This window comes from Prionailurus viverrinus, chromosome A2 (genome assembly GCF_022837055.1).
Source record: "Prionailurus viverrinus isolate Anna chromosome A2, UM_Priviv_1.0, whole genome shotgun sequence".
NCBI lineage: Eukaryota > Metazoa > Chordata > Mammalia > Carnivora > Felidae > Prionailurus > Prionailurus viverrinus.
This window is the reverse complement of record NC_062562.1, coordinates 147,888,733-147,906,578: the sequence shown is the minus strand read 5'-3', so window position 1 is coordinate 147,906,578 and position 17,846 is coordinate 147,888,733. Positions and strand designations below refer to the sequence as shown.

At 35.4% G+C, this 17,846-nt stretch overlaps 1 protein-coding gene across 3 annotated transcripts in view; it reads right to left on the bottom strand.

The window, feature by feature from the left end:
• MKLN1 (muskelin 1) overlaps positions 1-17,846 on the bottom strand; it is a 194,390-nt gene that overhangs the window by 86,575 nt on the left and 89,969 nt on the right. For all 3 annotated transcript variants that reach the window (XM_047851006.1, XM_047851005.1, XM_047851007.1), the window contains 2 exons: positions 6,941-7,018; positions 4,844-4,909 (listed from right to left, as the gene is read on the bottom strand). In XM_047851006.1, the coding sequence (XP_047706962.1) occupies positions 4,844-4,909; positions 6,941-7,018 (144 nt within the window). The remainder of the gene's footprint in view (positions 1-4,843; positions 4,910-6,940; positions 7,019-17,846) is intronic.

The window sequence follows — 17,846 nt, the reverse complement described above, 5'->3', positions numbered from 1 at the left end:
CATTATATTTTTAATATTTAAGAAAATGAGACACATGAAACACTGGGAAGCACTAATTGCTTTGAAATACAAGCCACTTTAAGGAAGTTGAAATGAACTTTATGAAGTTTTACTGTAGTGAAGGTGTTCTTAACTTTTTGAGTTAAGGTTCTTTTGATAATCTCGGGGCACCTGGGTGGCTCAGTCGGTCAAGCATCTGGTTCTTGATTTTGGCTCAGGTCATGATGCCATGGTTCGTGAGATCAAGCCCCACGTCAGTCTCTCTACTGACAGAGAGGAGCCTGCTTGGAATTTCCTCTCCCTCTCTTTCTCTGAAAATAAATATATAAACTTTAAAAAAAAAAAAAAAGGCTTTTGATGATCTGAATTCATGGATTCTCTCAGAAAAATGTACATACAGACAAAATTTTGTATATATCTTCACCAGGTAAAGAGCTCTTGCCCTGGAGATCTTTAAAATGCATACTTAAAACAGTGACTGGGTGTCTCTAAACTACATTTTACTACTTTGGCATCAACTTTATAAACGTAAAACTTCTAGGTTCTTTAAACTATTTGGGGAAAGTCATTCTTTCCTACTAAACCTACTTAATCCTTATGAGCAAAATTCTTAAATTTTCTAAAAATCTTAGAAGTGTATTTATGATTTCCCTTCCTTTCTAAAACATCCATGAAAATGTATATAAAAGATGAAACAAGGGGCGCCTGGGTGGCTCAGTCAGTTGAGCGGCCGGCTTCGGCTCAGGTCATGATCTCACGGTCCGTGAGTTCGAGCCACGCGTCGGGCTCTGTGCTGACAGCTCAGAGCCTGGAGCCTGTTTCAGATTCTGTGTCTCCCTCTCTCTGACCCTCCTCCGTTCATGCTCTGTCTCTCTCTCTCTGTCTCAAAAATAAATAAACGTTAAAAAAAAAAAAAAAGATGAAACAAATTATACTGAAATAACATTGGTTAGTTAGAACGTGGGATTATGGGTAAGTTATTTTTTTTTTCCTTAAGACTGCCTTTCAAGTTGTTTTAAATTATTTTTCAAAAGGTTTTAGTTGTTTTAAAATATTTCTACTGTAAGATTCTGTCAAAAACACAAACAAAAAGAAAGGTCTCTAGACTTGCATAGAATTCTCTCGTCAGAACCAATCAGTATATATTGTATATTACTATGTTGCACATAAAAATACATACTGTATAAATAATATATACATTATATATATTATTTAATTCTCCCAACAATTTATTATTCCTATTTTTATCATCATTACAACTCATTCACGTTCAAAGAAAAGTCACGATTCAAACCCAGGTATGTCTAACACATACACCCCTTTCTCACAAACTCAAACCTCAGCCTATACTTGGTTGCTATGTCAATAAGACTGGACTAGAAAAAGTTCTTTCAAAGATCTGCAATAAATATAATCTCTTGAGGATGATTAAGGTCAACCTCATGGTAGCAGTTATAAGAGGGCTCTGGTACATATATTATGAAATAAAAAAGTATATGAAAACACTTTGGTAAATCATGCTATTAATAGTTTTATAACAGAAATAGAAAGATTTATAAAGAACAAACCCCAAAACATCACAGATTCTGGTTTGTACCCAAATTAAATTCAGAAAGCACCAAATGTTGCCCTAAAGAATGCGAAGCTCTACATAACATTTAATTTTTCTACGTTGATCCTAAACTAATGATAACTACAGCTTTAAGGAAGCACAGTCTATGTTCAAGAATAAGCAGAATCACCAGAAAAGTTAAATATATTAGAATATAACAACATAAATTCACCTCACAAAAATATTAGTCTGTTATAATAAATGACATTATAACACAATCTACTCATCAAGGATTACAGCAATGTCAGAGTATAGTTTCCAAGTAAATATTTTTCTTTCTACTTGAAGGAAAATGGATTTTAAAATTTTGATTCAATTCAATGAATATTTAGTGTACATGTCCTCCAGACCAGGCTTTGTGGCCATAAAATTAACCAAGGCAAGAGGTCTGCCATTCCCCTCTCAGTAAGACCACTAAGACTGGGGGACAGAGATGGGGAAACTGCATAGAGAGGCAGGGGATACATACCACACATTCAAGCAGCTCTAAAACGATACGGAAATCGTAGTAAAAATAATAGTATGAAAAATGTGCTGTGTAAATACACAGAGGGAAATGATTATTCTGCCCAGACGTGTTTACTGAACCTCACACTAATGTATCTAACTACGTATTTGACAGACCTACTTGGATGTCTAACTGGCATCTCAAACTTAACCTGCCTAAACCTGAGTTGCTGAGCAATCTACCATATTTGATCCTCTTGTTTTACTCAACTAGGGAATGGCTACACTATTTTTCCAATTGCTCAAGTCACAACCTTCAGTCATCCTTCACTGCTTTGTCTCACAGCTCACATCCAATCCATCAGCAAATAATGTCAACTGACACCTTCAAATACATCCAAAATTCCACCAATTCTCAACATTACTGTTACCACTTTGACGTAAGCCAATGCTATTATCATTCTCCGGTAAGCCAACTGCTTCCTAAAAGGTCTCTCTGCTTCTGCCCTTAATCCAATTTGTCTTGTTAAAATGTAAAGTCAGTTCATCACACTTTTTTTTTTTAACGTTTATTTTTATTTTTGATAAGAGAGAGGGAGAACAAGCATGCGTGAAGTGGGGAGGGGCAGAGAAAAAGGTAAACAGAGGATCTGAAGCAGGATCTGCCCTGACAGCAGAGAGCCTGATGAGGGGCTCGAACTCACGAACCGTGACATCGCGACCTGAGCCAAAGTTGGACGTTCAGCAGACTGAGCCACCCAGGTGCCCCATTTCATCCCACTTCTTAAAGTCCAACAATGCCTTCCCATCTCACTGTGAATAAAGGTAAAGTGCTAACAAAGGCCTAAAAGACTGAACACAATCTGGCCCCTCATTACCTCTCTGACTTTATCACCTACTACTCTCTTCTTCATACACCCCAGATTTAGCAACAAATAATCTGGGAAAAACACAAGGAGAGGGGAGGGGTGGGCAACGGTTTACTTTGTAACAGTATTATTTCAAATATGAATACCACTTAAGAATAAGTAATGAATTTTATTTGAAATTGTGACTACTTAGTTCAACACTATTTACCATAGAATGTTAAAAATTAATATAAGTATTAACCCTTAAAAAATATGGTAATGCGGGGTGCCTGAGTGGCTCAGTCAGTTAAATGTCCGGCTTTGGCTCAGGTCATGATCTCATGGTTCGTGGGTTCCAGCCCCACATTGGGCTCTGTGCTGACAGCTCACAGCCTGGAGCCTCTTCAGATTCTGTGTCTTCCTCTCTCTCTGCCCTTCCCCCACTCACGCTCTGTCTCTGTCTTTCAAAAATAAATAAACATTAAAAAAAAATACATATATGTGTGTGTGTGTGTGTATGTATATATATATATACGTATATATGTGTGTGTGTGTGTGTGTATATATATATATATATACACACACACACACACACATATATACGTATATATATATATATGGTAACGGATCTTCGCAGTAAACTCCACAAAGACAGACAAAAATACTAAAAGTCGTTTCAAGAGTATCCCGGACCCCCATAAAGCCCATTTATAAATAGGACAGAGAATGGTGGCAGAAAAGAATATACGTGTAAAAGTTACATGTGGTTAAGAAATAAGCATATGTATATTTATTGGATGCTCAGGTAGAAAAAAAGATACTTAAGATTCCACAGCTGAGTCAAACTTGTACCTGTAGGAGGTAAGAGATTTGGGGAGAGAGACTAGGATTAGGAAAGCAAGTTCCTAAGCCTTGAAATGAACCTTTTCCAGAGACCCCAATAATACTCCTAAACCAGCTCACAGGTTACTATACAAATCTAGCAGTTAATTTTAAGAGAAATGTTATCATTTCTCTTTTGTTACTTACAAAACATTTGTGAAAATACACTAATGCCTAGAAGATTATTACCTATGCTGTGATAACTTTTGTACTTAATTGTTTTATGACGTGAATCAACAAATTATTCCTGAAGCACTATGAATCAGCTTAACACAATAACAGAACTGCAAAAGTAAAACTAATTTATTACGTGGATCGATATTGGCACTCCCTGAAGTAAAGTTTTCTAAAACCAAACAATAAAGTAAAATTACACTGACTTCTTGGTATTATTTGCTTTTCCAGATGGTAATTTGAAATCTACTATAATTTTAGCATTAACCTCTAAATACAATGGTACCTAAGCTGTCCTAGGCTGTAGAAACCTAGGGAAAATTTTCAGTACCAAGGTACAGAATAAAATTTAAAAGGCAGCGAAGAAGAATAACTAAAACAAATTATTTATAGGCTTGTGAACAATGTTAAGCAATTAGTGGGTCTACCAACACTTAAGCTACTTAACTTGATATTCTTTCTCTCAAAAAAGATCTTAATTCTCTTTTATTGCAATAATGCCCATATTATGGCATGAAAATATGAATGCACTGAAAAGCCAGAAGAAATACTCCAACAGTTTGCTATGAAAATCAAAAACATATACAATCACACACACACACACACACACACACACACACACACACACACAGAGCTACAAAGGGCTACACGTTTCTTTTAGTTTATCTAATGTTCTCTGTGCAGCAGCCTCTCCTCTCTCATATGTCACTACCTTGTCTATATTAAAGCTACGGCTAATGTCTATTTTCTTTGCAACTTGGTTATGGTCGATAACATTTAACCTCTGCAACGGATGGGAAAAAGTACATTCGTGCTTACCTGATACTTTTAAATGTGTAATTTTTAAACGAATTTGCTTTCCATTGCAAGTATTCCTCACCTGTTTGAACATCAATAACCATCTGATGGCCCCCTCTCATTCCTGGTCGGTTATCTTCTCCATCACCTGAAGAAGAAACAATATTTTATTTTAAAAGAATAACACAGAATAACTGTAAATCTAGACTAACTTCGTAAGTCTGTAACGAGTAGTGTAAATAATACATTTACTCATTCAATATTAAGAACCAGTAAAAAGACTCAAAAGAAGAGTGTAACTGTGTTTACAGTAATTACCTTGCTCCTTTTCCTGCTTTCTTTCAGGCCATTAATGCAACAGGAAACTATTTTCAATGTATTTATGACCAGTGCCATAAATCAGCAAGAACAGAGGATATTCCACAAAAGCATAAGACAATAAACTCTAAAGTACTGGAGTGACACAGTAAAGGTGGAAAGCAGTTACAGGTCTCTGTACCAGGCATACCTAACTTAGTATAATGAATTTCAAAGTTCATACAGCTAGCTACTGAAAACCAAGATGTTATCAAGTTTCATATTAATTTATATTACCGCATAGTTTACCAAATATTTTGAGTACTGACTGAGAAGTGTTAAGATTTACTTCCTTTTGATTCCTATTTCCATCATAGAGCTTAATGGGAAGTTTGAAATATAATCAAGGAAACTTTAAAACTTCTGTAGAACTACTGTTCAACTTGTGTCAAATCTTACTTTATACCAAATCTTGTATTAATGAAGATATAACTTCATTTCAATGGTTCAGTAGGGTTGTAGGATTCTAATGTCTTACTTAATGTAAACCAAAAAACCTAAGATTTTCTTTATACCTCTCCTAATAATTGAAATACATTACTTTGGTTAATAATTTTCCCTGTATCAGCTTTCTCCTATGTAAAACAGGGACCATCCAAGATTTTACTAATTTCACAGGGGTACCATGAAAAAGACTGAAATGTCAGTTCTCATATGCAGAAAGAAAATGAGATGTGAAACAGAAACATTCCATTACTACTATGTTCAAGGACCATTCCTTCAGAAGTTCTCTGTAAACCTTCTCCTTTCCAATAGTTAAGATTTTGCAGCTTATTATATTGAAGTTTGATCTTTTCTTCCTTCTTCCCCCCCAATCAGGATTGCCATTTTCAAGAATAGACTAAAACACTAACATTTGCATTTTATATATTTAATCCATTAGTTTTCCAATACACAACTAAAATCTGCTACGTGTTTCTCTGATGAAAATTACCTCAAAAATGACTGATAAAGGAGAAACGACGTCTGAATAATAGAAATTATGGAGGTTCATAAGCAATTTCTCCCAGTATATTAATGTTTAACACCATCAGGGGAGAGCTTTCTCACAATTAAAGAAAAGGGTTTAGCAATTTATGAAGTCTGTAGGAAAAAGTTAAATATCCATAGAATTGTCTTTCCTTAATGCAAGTAACTGCACTAACCAATTGCTACACTTTCCACTATGTTAACCATCTGGCAAAGCAGGGAGTCAAGAACAAGAAGTGACAAATATTTCCCCCTGTAGGACAAAATGGATTAATGAAAAGTACGTCCTGGATCAGATTTTGATAAAGTTTTGATAAATACCCTCTAGGGTCAACAGCTCAAAGACGGAAGCAAGAGTCCAAGGGTTTAAGGCTCCAAAGTCACTGTGATGCTCAATATAAGTGCCTGTGAAGAGTTAACCGTACTAGTTTTTATTTTTATTAGGGTTACTACACTAGTTTTCATTAATATACGCTTAAAATGTTCCATGGATTTAGACTGGTAGGCCCCATTCCTACTTTTCTCATAAGCCCTGTTAGCTTCAGCGAGCAATTCTGCAGAATCGAAGGTTTATCAGGAACATGTCTAGCATTACAATACATATGCCCATAATTTTACAGTACCTCTATAAAGGCAGTTTATGAGGGTATTCTGTGTGAAAACCGCTCAGCCTTCTGTTGTAGTGGTGAAACAAAAAGATTCAAGAGAAAAATATAATAAACTAACTCATCTAGTTAAGGTACCTAGGTCTTGTTTTAAACACCTGCTTTTCCTTAGCAAAGCATTGGATAACTTGAGAAGAGTGAAGCTGAGACATGACAGCAAGACTCACAATCTAGAAAACAGGGCTTACCCTTGGTGCTTTTGGGAATGATTTGACTCCATCGTGGCTTATATTCTTGTTGACTGATATACTGATTGAATAAACCATCTGCAAATATCAAAGAACGAGAGAGAATTTTACATTAACCGGCTTACGCTTTTTATTGTAGTGAAAAAAAAAAGCCTTCATTAAGGGAAATTACGAATACACTAAGAATAGCACACTTCCATAAAATGTGTCACTTCAGTTCTCACGTTATCTCAAACATAAATAGTACAGTACTAGTTGACACAACCATGTAAACAAACTCCTTTAGTGGCAGCTCATACTCAATTTACTGCTTTCCCTGTTTTGGTCGCTACTAAGAAAAGACTACAGAAGACTCTGGTCCAGGCCCTTATAGCTTCAGGAAAAACAAAGTGAAAATTCCTATTTAAAGTGAAAATTCCATTTTTACATCATTTTCTTTGAGTACAAAACTACAGAGATAAAAGTACCAGTAATGGTAGGGTTACATATTTACCAAATACTTATGAAGTTTTAAAATTCATTCTGTCTTAGTTAAGACAGACTAAATATGATTTAATTCTAAAATCAACTTTATAGGGGCACCTGGGTGGCTCAGTCAGTTAAGTGTCCGACTTCGGCTCAGGTCATGATCTTGCAATTCGTGGGTTCGAGCCCCGTGTCGGGCTCTGTGCTGACAGCTCAGAGCCTGGGGCCTGCTTTGGATCTGTGTCTCCCCCTCTCTCTGCCCTCCCCCCCATCACTCTCTCTCTCTCTAAAAAATAAACAAACATTTAAAAAAATTAAAACACCTTATGAACGAGGCATTATCATCTCCATTTTTACACATAGGGAGATGTGTGTTTACAGAAATGAATGAACCTCACTAAAATCATGCAGCATTTAGTGGTGGACAGAGATTTATGTTTCACTGTTTTATTTCTGAATTTATTATTTCATCGATAAATTCTTAATCTACTTCTTAAGGGTTGTTACACTAGTTGCCATAGTAATTATGAAGACTGAACTACACACATATATATCCATTTCATCCCAAATAATTATCAAAACCTAATCCCATGCCCATCAACAAAGATTAGTTTAGGAATGGTGTGGAACTCAATTCTGGCTAATGTGTCCAATGTTCCCTTTGCTTCTAAACAGACATACCAAAAAGAAAAATCTACTTCTATTCCTCTGGAAACTTTCCTATCTGTACGCAATATACATAACTGCTACAGCCAATCTGTAGAGGCAGGAGAACGAAGTCAATTCTCTAATGATGACAATGCAGAGAGAGAAAAAGAAACTGCATCACTGAATTGACTAACAATGGAATCTACCTCTGGACTTCTTATTATGTCATATAATAACATTTTCTTACCTTTTTAAAAATATGTTTGTTTACTTATTTTTGAGAGAGAGAGAGAGAGCATGAGCAAGAGCTAGAGTGTGCACAAGCTGGGGAGGGGCAGAGAGAGAGAAAAAAAAAAACAGAGAATCCCAAGCAGGCTCTGCACTGTCAGCCCAGAGCCCAATATGGGGCTTGAACCCAGAGACCGTAAGATTATGACCTGAGCTGAAATCAAGAGTTGCTTAACTGACTGAGCCATCCAGGCATCCCTACATTTTCTTCAACAAGAGTTTTCTTTTACATGAATCCAAATAGATTCTAAAGACAACTTTATTGTAAATTCTATCATTTGACTCTGAAAAAAGGTTTTCCCTTTTACTTTATTTGGTCCCTGAACGTAAATTTGTAAGTAAAACTGTCTGTTCTCCATGACTGTGTAATACACAGAAATCTCCCTAATTTCTTTCTTTTCTGGGTAATTATGAAGATCAATTATAACCATACCCTTTAGCTTTCAAGTCTTTTCAGATGACTTTAACTGAAAGCTTCCATCTTGGGATATATACTCCTCTAGCTGTTCTTTTTCTTTGCCTTTAGGTCTTCAACAAAATTCTCGCAAAAAGAAAGTTCTAATATTCATCTTCCCTTTTTTAAAATAGCACTCACACATTAGCATTTATATTTTAATTGTCAAAGGGGAACAAGGGGTGCCTGGGTAGCTCAGTCGGTTAAGTTTCTGACTCTTGATCTCAGCTTAGGTCTTGATCTCAAAGTCGTGAGTTCAAGCCCCACAATAGGCTTAGAAAAAAAAAAAAAGTATGAGGAACAAGTTGATTCATGACTTATTTTAGTGAGTGTTTCTATCATAATCCACCCCCTGCATGCTTTTCTTTTCTTTTTTAAGTTTTTTTTTAATGTTCATATATTTCTGAGAGACAGAGACAGAGTGTGAGCGGGGGAGGAGCAGAGAGACAGGGAGACACAGAATCGCAAGCAGGCTCCAGGCTCTGAGCTGTCAGCACAGAGCCCAATGTGGCGCTGGAACCCACCAACTGTGAGATCATGACCTGAGCTGAAGTCGATGTTAAATGGACTGAGCCATCCAGGTGTCCCTCCCCTGTGGGCTTTCCTGATAATTCTTGCCCATCCAACCTACTCTGACCAATACTCTTCTCCCATTACAAGACTGGAAATCTTTTTGCAGATAAAATGTTGTGGGGCTCTGTTAGTAATGGTAAGTTGTGAGACACATAAAAGTTACATAATCCTTTTTCCAAAACCTGAAACAGAAGATAAAATTATTTGATAAAGATTTAAAAATATACATTAATTTTAAAATATATATTAATTCTACATAGTGGCTAACTGAAGAGAAATGAAAAAAGTAAAAGATGGGAATATACAGAGATGAGTAGAAAACTAAGAAAGACAAACTGCAGACATGAAAAACACAAAGCAAAAATAGAGAAAATTAGAGAAATCATAAATTTCACATTTTTAACAGTAATCAACTGCCATATTACCTACATCTCTCATACTAATTATAATTAGTTATACAACTTTGATAAGTAAGTTCCTTATCTCTAAAGCTGGTGTTTAAGAGTTAGATAGGGCCAGTGGGGCACATGGGTGGCTCAGTCGATTAAGTGTCTTACTTCGGCTCAGGTCATGATCTCGTGGTTCACGGGTTCGAACCTCCCATCAGGCTCTGTGCTGACAGCTCAGAGTCTGGAGCTGACTTTGGATTCTGTGTCTCCCTTTCTATCTGTTCCTCCCCTGCTCATGCTGTCTGTCTCTCTGTCTCTCTGTCTCTCTCTCTCTCTCTCAAAAAGCTGGATAGAGCCAGTGGTTCCTTCCAAATTCTGGCACACTAAGATTACACCACCGTTACAACCAATATATTTACTGAACTACATGTGTCAGGTGATTCCACCTTATGTTCGTCTTAGAAAAGTCTCCATCTCCTCTTTCTCCTTAAGCCTTGCAGCACTATTCTGAAAGAGAACTCAAATCCACTGGGGAAAATTCTTCTGAGAGCTGCTAAGGCAGTGATCACATCAACAGTTCCAATCCAATGGATGACCCCATCCCTGATCTTTAAAGTCCTTCTGCACATTGCAAGTAAAATTAAGCTCTCTAATTGTTTCTTCAGCCAATCCTTTCACCCCAACTCTTACTAACCTAAAAAGCACACAAATACTCATCAAGATCTTCATGTTGGTTTTTTTTTTTCTATCAAATACAACTGACCTAAGAAAATACTGTCAGTAATTTTCAAAGTAAAAAGAACAAACCCCCCAACATTATATAATTTCTGTAAAATAATTTGTAAATATACACAGACACACAGATGGAAAAAAAAACAACAGTGCCATACACTGAAAAGGTGTGATTTTCTTTGGTTTCCAGGTTTAGGATGATTTTTTATTTGGGTATTTTTATTTGTACTTTACTGTTTCCCCAATTGTTTTGCATCGAGTACTACAATTACCAGAAGAAAAGCCACAAAGCAACTAAATATATGGAATTATTTCTAAACCTCAGAAGAACTTTGTAACATATTGTTATAATATGTTACATATTGTAACAAAAACCATTTTCATAGCCTTTGTTACTCCTGAAATGTCTATTCTTCACAACTCACTAGACACATCCACATTTCATCAGTGCTTTTATACACTGATGTTAGCTTGTTTTTAACAAGGACAAAGAGCCAAATACACCCAAAGTATTTACAATCAGGCTTGCAGAGGATATTACTTGCAAAATTTAAAATATTAAGTACTCCATGGGTTGTCTGGGTGGCTCCATCAATTAAGAGTCTGACTCTTGGTTCAGGTCATGATCTCATGGTTCTTGAGTTTGAGTCCTGCTTCGGGCTGCATGCTGAGACTGTGGAGCCTGTTTGGGATTCTCTCTTTCCCTCTCTGCCTTTTCCCCACTCATGCACACTCTCTCTCTCTCTGAAAATAAATAATAAACTTAAACAAAATTAATCTTCTCATGAATAATGATAGTTAACAGCATAGCATCAGATATACTCAGTATATAATAAACGCTTAGGGGGCACCTGGGTGTCTCAGTTGGTTAAGTGTCCGACTTTGGCTCGGGTCACAATCTCACAGTTTGTGAGTTCGAGCCCCAAGTTGGGGTCTGTGCTGACAGCTGAGCCTGGAGCCTGCTTTGGATTCTGTGCCTCCTTCTCTCTCTCTGAGCCTCCCCTCCCCCCCACCCCATCTTAAAAATAAATAAACATTAAAAAAAATTTAAAGAAAAAAATAAAAGCTTAGAATAGAAAAAAAGGCAGGGGACAGGCAGAGTTCCCTAGCCACACGGTTGACATTTTTTCTCTGAGTCATCTTAATGTTACTAAGTATCTTACATTAAAACAAAATGCTCATAAAACTCCTACTTTGAATAAAGCATTTTCTTAGCATATAATGGCACCCTAACAAGTCACAGCATTTTACCCAGAGTAGTCAAGCAAACATTTGAAAAAAAAAAATTATTTGGGGAACTTTTAAATTTGTCTCCATCTCTCCCTAATGAATTCCTTTTGTGTTCACTATTCTAAAAGACAACAATTCTCTTTGATGTCTCCTACTCTTCTGTGGAGACTATTATGAAACCTAAAGAAAATTATTCAGATATAACATTATCAAATCTAGAAATAGCTTTTCAAAAAAGATCTTACCAAAGAAAAAGGAACTGACTTTTGCTGAGTACCAACTGTGAGCAAGACACCACAAAGGTTAAACTAATTTACTCCTTAAAATAAACCTATGGAATGATGATTATTAATTATTGCAAAGATTAAAAAGTCAAAGTTCAGAAAAGTTAAATAACATGCCCAAGGACTCTAAAAAATATATACATACCTTTATATACACACACACACACACACACACACACACACACCTATATATATACCTTTATATATATACCTATATATACCTTTATATATGTGTGTGTGTATATGTGTGTGTGTGTGTGTGTGTGTGTGTGTGTATATATATATATATATATATATATATATATATATATATATATAACAGACTAACAGACATAGGACAGATCAGTTTGTTTTTAATTACATCTAAGATGAAACACTGTAACAGACATGGCAAAATTTACCTATTCAGTAACACATGGAAAAAAAAGCAAGACTTTGGAAAATAAAACTTGTCACACCAAATCATTCTACTACATATTAAACAAATCCAATATTAAAAGAATAAAACTAAAAGAGTTGAAAAAATTATTTTTGATTTAAAGGAAACAATGTAATCTCCCTATAAAAACCTATGGGCTGCTGTGGCTAAAGTTTACTTGTTATGTTTCATTTCTTCCCTGGAATGCTGGTTTGTCCCTACTCTGGATTACTTACTTACCCAAAGCATTCCTGTCAGGTGGAAATGGTTCCTTACAAGCAATGGCTTGTTTGAGAATCTAGCTATACTACCAAAAAACAAAACACTTCTTCTTTTGGAGAAATCATGGCTTAACATAAGACAAAGGTAGTAATCTATGAATTCCAGCCCTCTCATATTCCTTTCTACACTCCACCTACCCAACTCTATTATTAGTTTATTGACCTTCTTACATGTTACAGTATTAAATCATCTAACCACTCCATATCAAAAATTCTATAACAATTTTTAAAAAGCTTGCATTGTACAGAGGAACATGATAAACGAAGGATGACTCTCGTTTAATCTATTCTAATATGCATTACTGCCGCTTGCCAGGTAATCTGGGTTACTAATAAATAGTCCAGATTGGATCTGGAGTATGTTACATGGAGTGGCTACTTTCAGCGGAATAACATGCTTTAAGAATCTTCTTTTATGTCTTCAAAAAGAAAAGTAATAATGGAAATGTTTATTAAGGCTTTGGTAAATATTAAAATTGCTTTAAATCCATGAGAGATATACTAAAGAAACTTTACTTTTTTAATAGAAAAAGTGAAATGTCTAGAAATCGAACAAGCTTGAAATCCCTTGAAACGATCAATAAAAATGCTGCAAAGACTAAAGCAGGGTAAAGATTTTTTCAAAATACGTTGATTTCGGTACCTTAAATTAAAATTACCTATACCTCTTTTAATTTAAAAGAATTCCCTTTTAAGATCTGAAAATAAATAAAAAATTGACACCTCTCCACCCTAAACAGTTTCAGCATGTTCCCTATATTTCTAATTCTTGAAAGATCTTGCCTTTTGTTTCAGTATTCCTACTTGTAGGTATTTTATATGACTCAGCAAAAACTTAGACTATTAAAACAAATTAAAAGCTGAGGCATTTAAACATTCTTGTGAACTATCTAAGTTTAAAAATTACTTCTATGTTTTAAGAGGAAGCCAGGCAGTTGCTAATATTTCTATTTCTGACAAACATCAAAAGCAGGAAATCAGAAGGGTCTGATAAAAAGTAAAACTATCCAAAAGAAATGAAAATATCGCTTAGGAGAAAGCATGCTATTACCTAGTTGCTAACAATTTTCTAACTATTTAAAGTCTCCAGGTCCAATACCACCTCATTTTTTTCACCTATGATTAAGACTATAATAAACACATTTCATACAGTCCTGACTAGGCACAAGATGTTCTTGTCTCTAGTAGTGAATATCCTCTCAAAAAGTACATGATAAAAAAATGCAACTTAGGAAGTTTTTACCAAAAGAAAAAAAAAAATTCAAACCTCATCAAACATTAAAAAAAGAGAGAGAGAGCATGGATTATAGTACTGTAGCCTAAACCCAAACTTTTATCAGACTGATTTCTCATCAAAACAGAGATGACAGGGGCGCCTGGGTGGCTCAGTTGGTTGAGCCTCTGACTTCGGCTCAGGTCATGATCTCGCGGTTTGTGAGTTCGAGCCCCACGTCGGGTTCTGTGCTGACACCTCAGAGCCTGGAGCCTGCTCCCGATCCTGTGTCTCCCTCTCTCTCTGCTCCTCCCCGACTCTCACTTTGTGTCACTCTGTCTCTCAAAAATAAATAAATGTAAAAAAATTAAAAAAAAAAAAAAAGAGATGCCATTCAAAAGAAATACAAAATCACTTATAGGCAGTAACTTGTAGAACATAAAGTCCTTTTTGATAATTCAAGAATAATAATGGCTGCATAAAGCAGATTTTTTAAAAAATATATGCTTTTCAGCAGTTTGTTAGAATTCTGCAAAGAGACATAATTATGGTAGTTTATACTACAATAATAATAACTACTGGGGAAACTGAAGCAGTAAACATTTACTAGGACAGGAAAGCATAGTAAAGTACGGATCCAAATCTTAGCTCTGCCACTTACCACCTGCACTATCTTAGGCAAACTGCTTTTTTTAGATGGGGATAACAACAACGCTTACCCTAGAAGGTAGGTGTGATAACTACATAAATTAATTCATAAATAGGGTTTAAAAAGGTAAATGGCACATTGCAAAGCCTTCAAATACATGTTAGTTATGACAGTGACAATGATGTGATATTTGGAACTATACTTAGCAGAAAACTAACCAGCTTTGATGCACAAAATGAGAAATATGGCACAAAAGCAAATAGGAGTGGAGAAGGGGGAGCAATTGATGTGTGGGAATAATAAAAAAGGGATCTTGGAAGAGCTGGCCTTGAAGAATTAGTTGGAAGTGAATAGTGATGGAAAGGAGTAATCAGGGCAGGGAACAAACAGGCATGAATGAACAGGAATTACAGAAAGAAGCAACATTTTGGATAGCAATCAGGGGGAAAAAAAGAGAGATTTTATATGATGAGTACTGCTGAGAAGAAACAGTATCTGAAAGGAAAAGAAGTATCATAAGGAAAAATCTTGCTATCCTGGAACACAGCCATATCTCCTGACCCACAGGAACTTCCCTAAAATAGTTAGGAAAAACTCACCTCATTTAAAGATTAGTACTACTCAAGAATAATCAACTCAAGTTTCATACAAAGATATAAAAAGGAAAAGGAAGAAAGAAACTTTTTAAAGTGGCAAATGAATCTGATTCAACAGGAAGATGTAGATAAAAACAACCAAATACCTCTCTATGGATGTAAAAAAGTTAAGCAACAACCCTCTCTATAAAACATTAAGAGATGTAAACAGTTGAAAAAGACACAGTAAAACAATAAAAGGAAATAAAACATGAATTGTCAGAGTTGAAGGTAAAGAGGAAGAAAAAAAAAATCACATAAATGAAGGCCAAAGTGCAAGGAGAGAAAACCCCACTTACAGAAAGGAGATCAAGAATTTAGAGAAATTTGAAAACTTCAAAGTAAATGTGCATTTAAAAAGGATAAATGAGAAAATGAAAGAAATGAATGACAAAGGCAACATATATTTGACTAAAAGAAAACCAAAATACCCAATAGTTAACAGGGCTGCCACACTGGCGTTGCCCTTTTAACGTAACTACAAAAAATAGTCTAGGCACCTGGGTGGCTCAGTCGGTTGAGGGTCCGACTTCGGCTCAGGTCTGATTTCATGGTGTCTGAGTTCAAGCCCTGCACTGGGCTCTGTGCTGACAGCTCAGAGCCTGAAGCCTGCTTCAGATTCTGTGTCTCCCTCTGTCTCTCTGCCCCTCCCCCGCCCACGCTCACTCTCTCTCTCTCTCTCTCTCTCAAAAATAAACATTAAAAAAATTAAAAAGAATAAAATAAAATCATCTAAAACAAAAATAAAATATTTAAACAGCCATAAGGAAAAAGAGTACATTCCAAGGAGCAACAGTTGAGAATTACAGTACACTCTCGACAGGAAAAATGGAAGCTAGTTAACTGTGGACTGATATCCAAAATGTATTTGAAGAAAATAACCCTCAGGGTGCGTGGGTGTCTCAGTAGGTTTAGTGTCCAACTCTCTCTCAAAATAAATAAATAAATAAAAATTTAAAAATATTAAAATTATAAAAGAAAAAATACTGTCAACCTAGAATTCCATATTCAGCAAAAATATCCTTTAAGAAAAGAAACAAAATTTTCAAGCAAAGAAAAACCGAGAGAGTTCACCTACATTAGAAGAAATTCCAAAGGATATGCTTAAGGCAGAAGAAACTGATCCTAGATAGAAGATCAAAGATGCAAACATCAACAAAGAACAAAAAAATTAGTAAATATTTAGGAAAACTTAATGAACACTGGCTGAAAATTGAGTTTTATAGAGTCTTTTAATATGGTATCAAAATAATGGACAACAATAGCATATGAACTGGAAGGTGAATAGATGAGAGTTGAAAGTCCACTAAGTTCTAGTGCAGGAAAAGGGAAAAGGTACTGATGAATTCTGTTAAATATGTGTACTTGGTATAATTTCTAGACTAATCATATAGTCTAGATAAACAGAGTATGTTGCCTCCAAACAAACATAAGAAAAAAATGGGGCACTTGGGTGACTCGGTTGGGCATCCGACTCTTGATTTTGGCTCAGGTCATGGTCGCACAGTTCCTGGGTTGCAGTCCCATGTCAGGCTCTGCACTGTCAGCATGGAGCCTACTCGGAGTTCTCTTTCCCTCTCTCTGTGTCCCTACCCCACTTGTGTGTGTGCTCTCTCTCTCTCTCTCAAAGTAAATAAATAAACTTAAAAAAAATAAAAAGAAAAACAAAAGATTAAAAGCAAAAGAAGAGACAACAACCAAAAAATGAAAGATACGGCAAAACATATACTGTAAAATGGTAAGATTAAACCTATATACTTACCAATAATTCAATCATACGAAGTAAATAAATGCTCAAATCAAAAGAAGGCAGATTTTTTTTTTTAAATCAAACTAAATCCTTCTTTTAAAAAAAGAATACAGAGGGGTACCTGGGTGGCTCGTAGCATCTGACTTCAGCTCACATCGTGATCTCATGGTATGTGAGTTTGAGCTCTGCATCGGGCTCTGTGCTGACAGCTCAGAGCCTGGAGCCTGCTTCAGATTCTGTCTCCCTCTCTCTCTGCCCCTCCCCTGCTCATGCGTGGGCACGCTACCTCTCTCTCTCAAATACAAATAAACATTAAAAATTAAAAATAAAAAATAACAAAAGGATATATAACAGTTGAAAACAAAGGGTAAAAATAGATGTTATGCAAACACCAAATGAAAAGCTTAATGTAAGACAATTTATACCTTTTCAAGCAAAAACACCACTAGAGATAAAAACACATTTCATAATGATAAAAGATTTAATTCAAAACTAAAGAATTTAATATGTATATATACCTAGAAACATGGCTTTCAAAATCTATAAAGCAAAATTTGACAGAACTATAAGAGACAGGCAATTCTAAAATCACACTGGAAAGTTTAATATTTTTCTTAGTAATTGAGAGAATCAGATAAAATCACTCTCAGTAAAGAAAATTTATGAAACATGGTTAGCAAACTGGACCAATTGGGCATATATAGAAAATTGCCTTAACAAAGAATTCATTTTCTGTCCAAGTATGTATGATCTGTTTATTATAGAAATTAAACAGACTGGACCATAGAAAGTCTTATCAAATTTCAAAGAACTAGAATCCTATAAATATATACAGTATTTATAAATAAATTTAGAAATAAATTTATAAATAAGTTTATAAATAAATCCTATAAATAC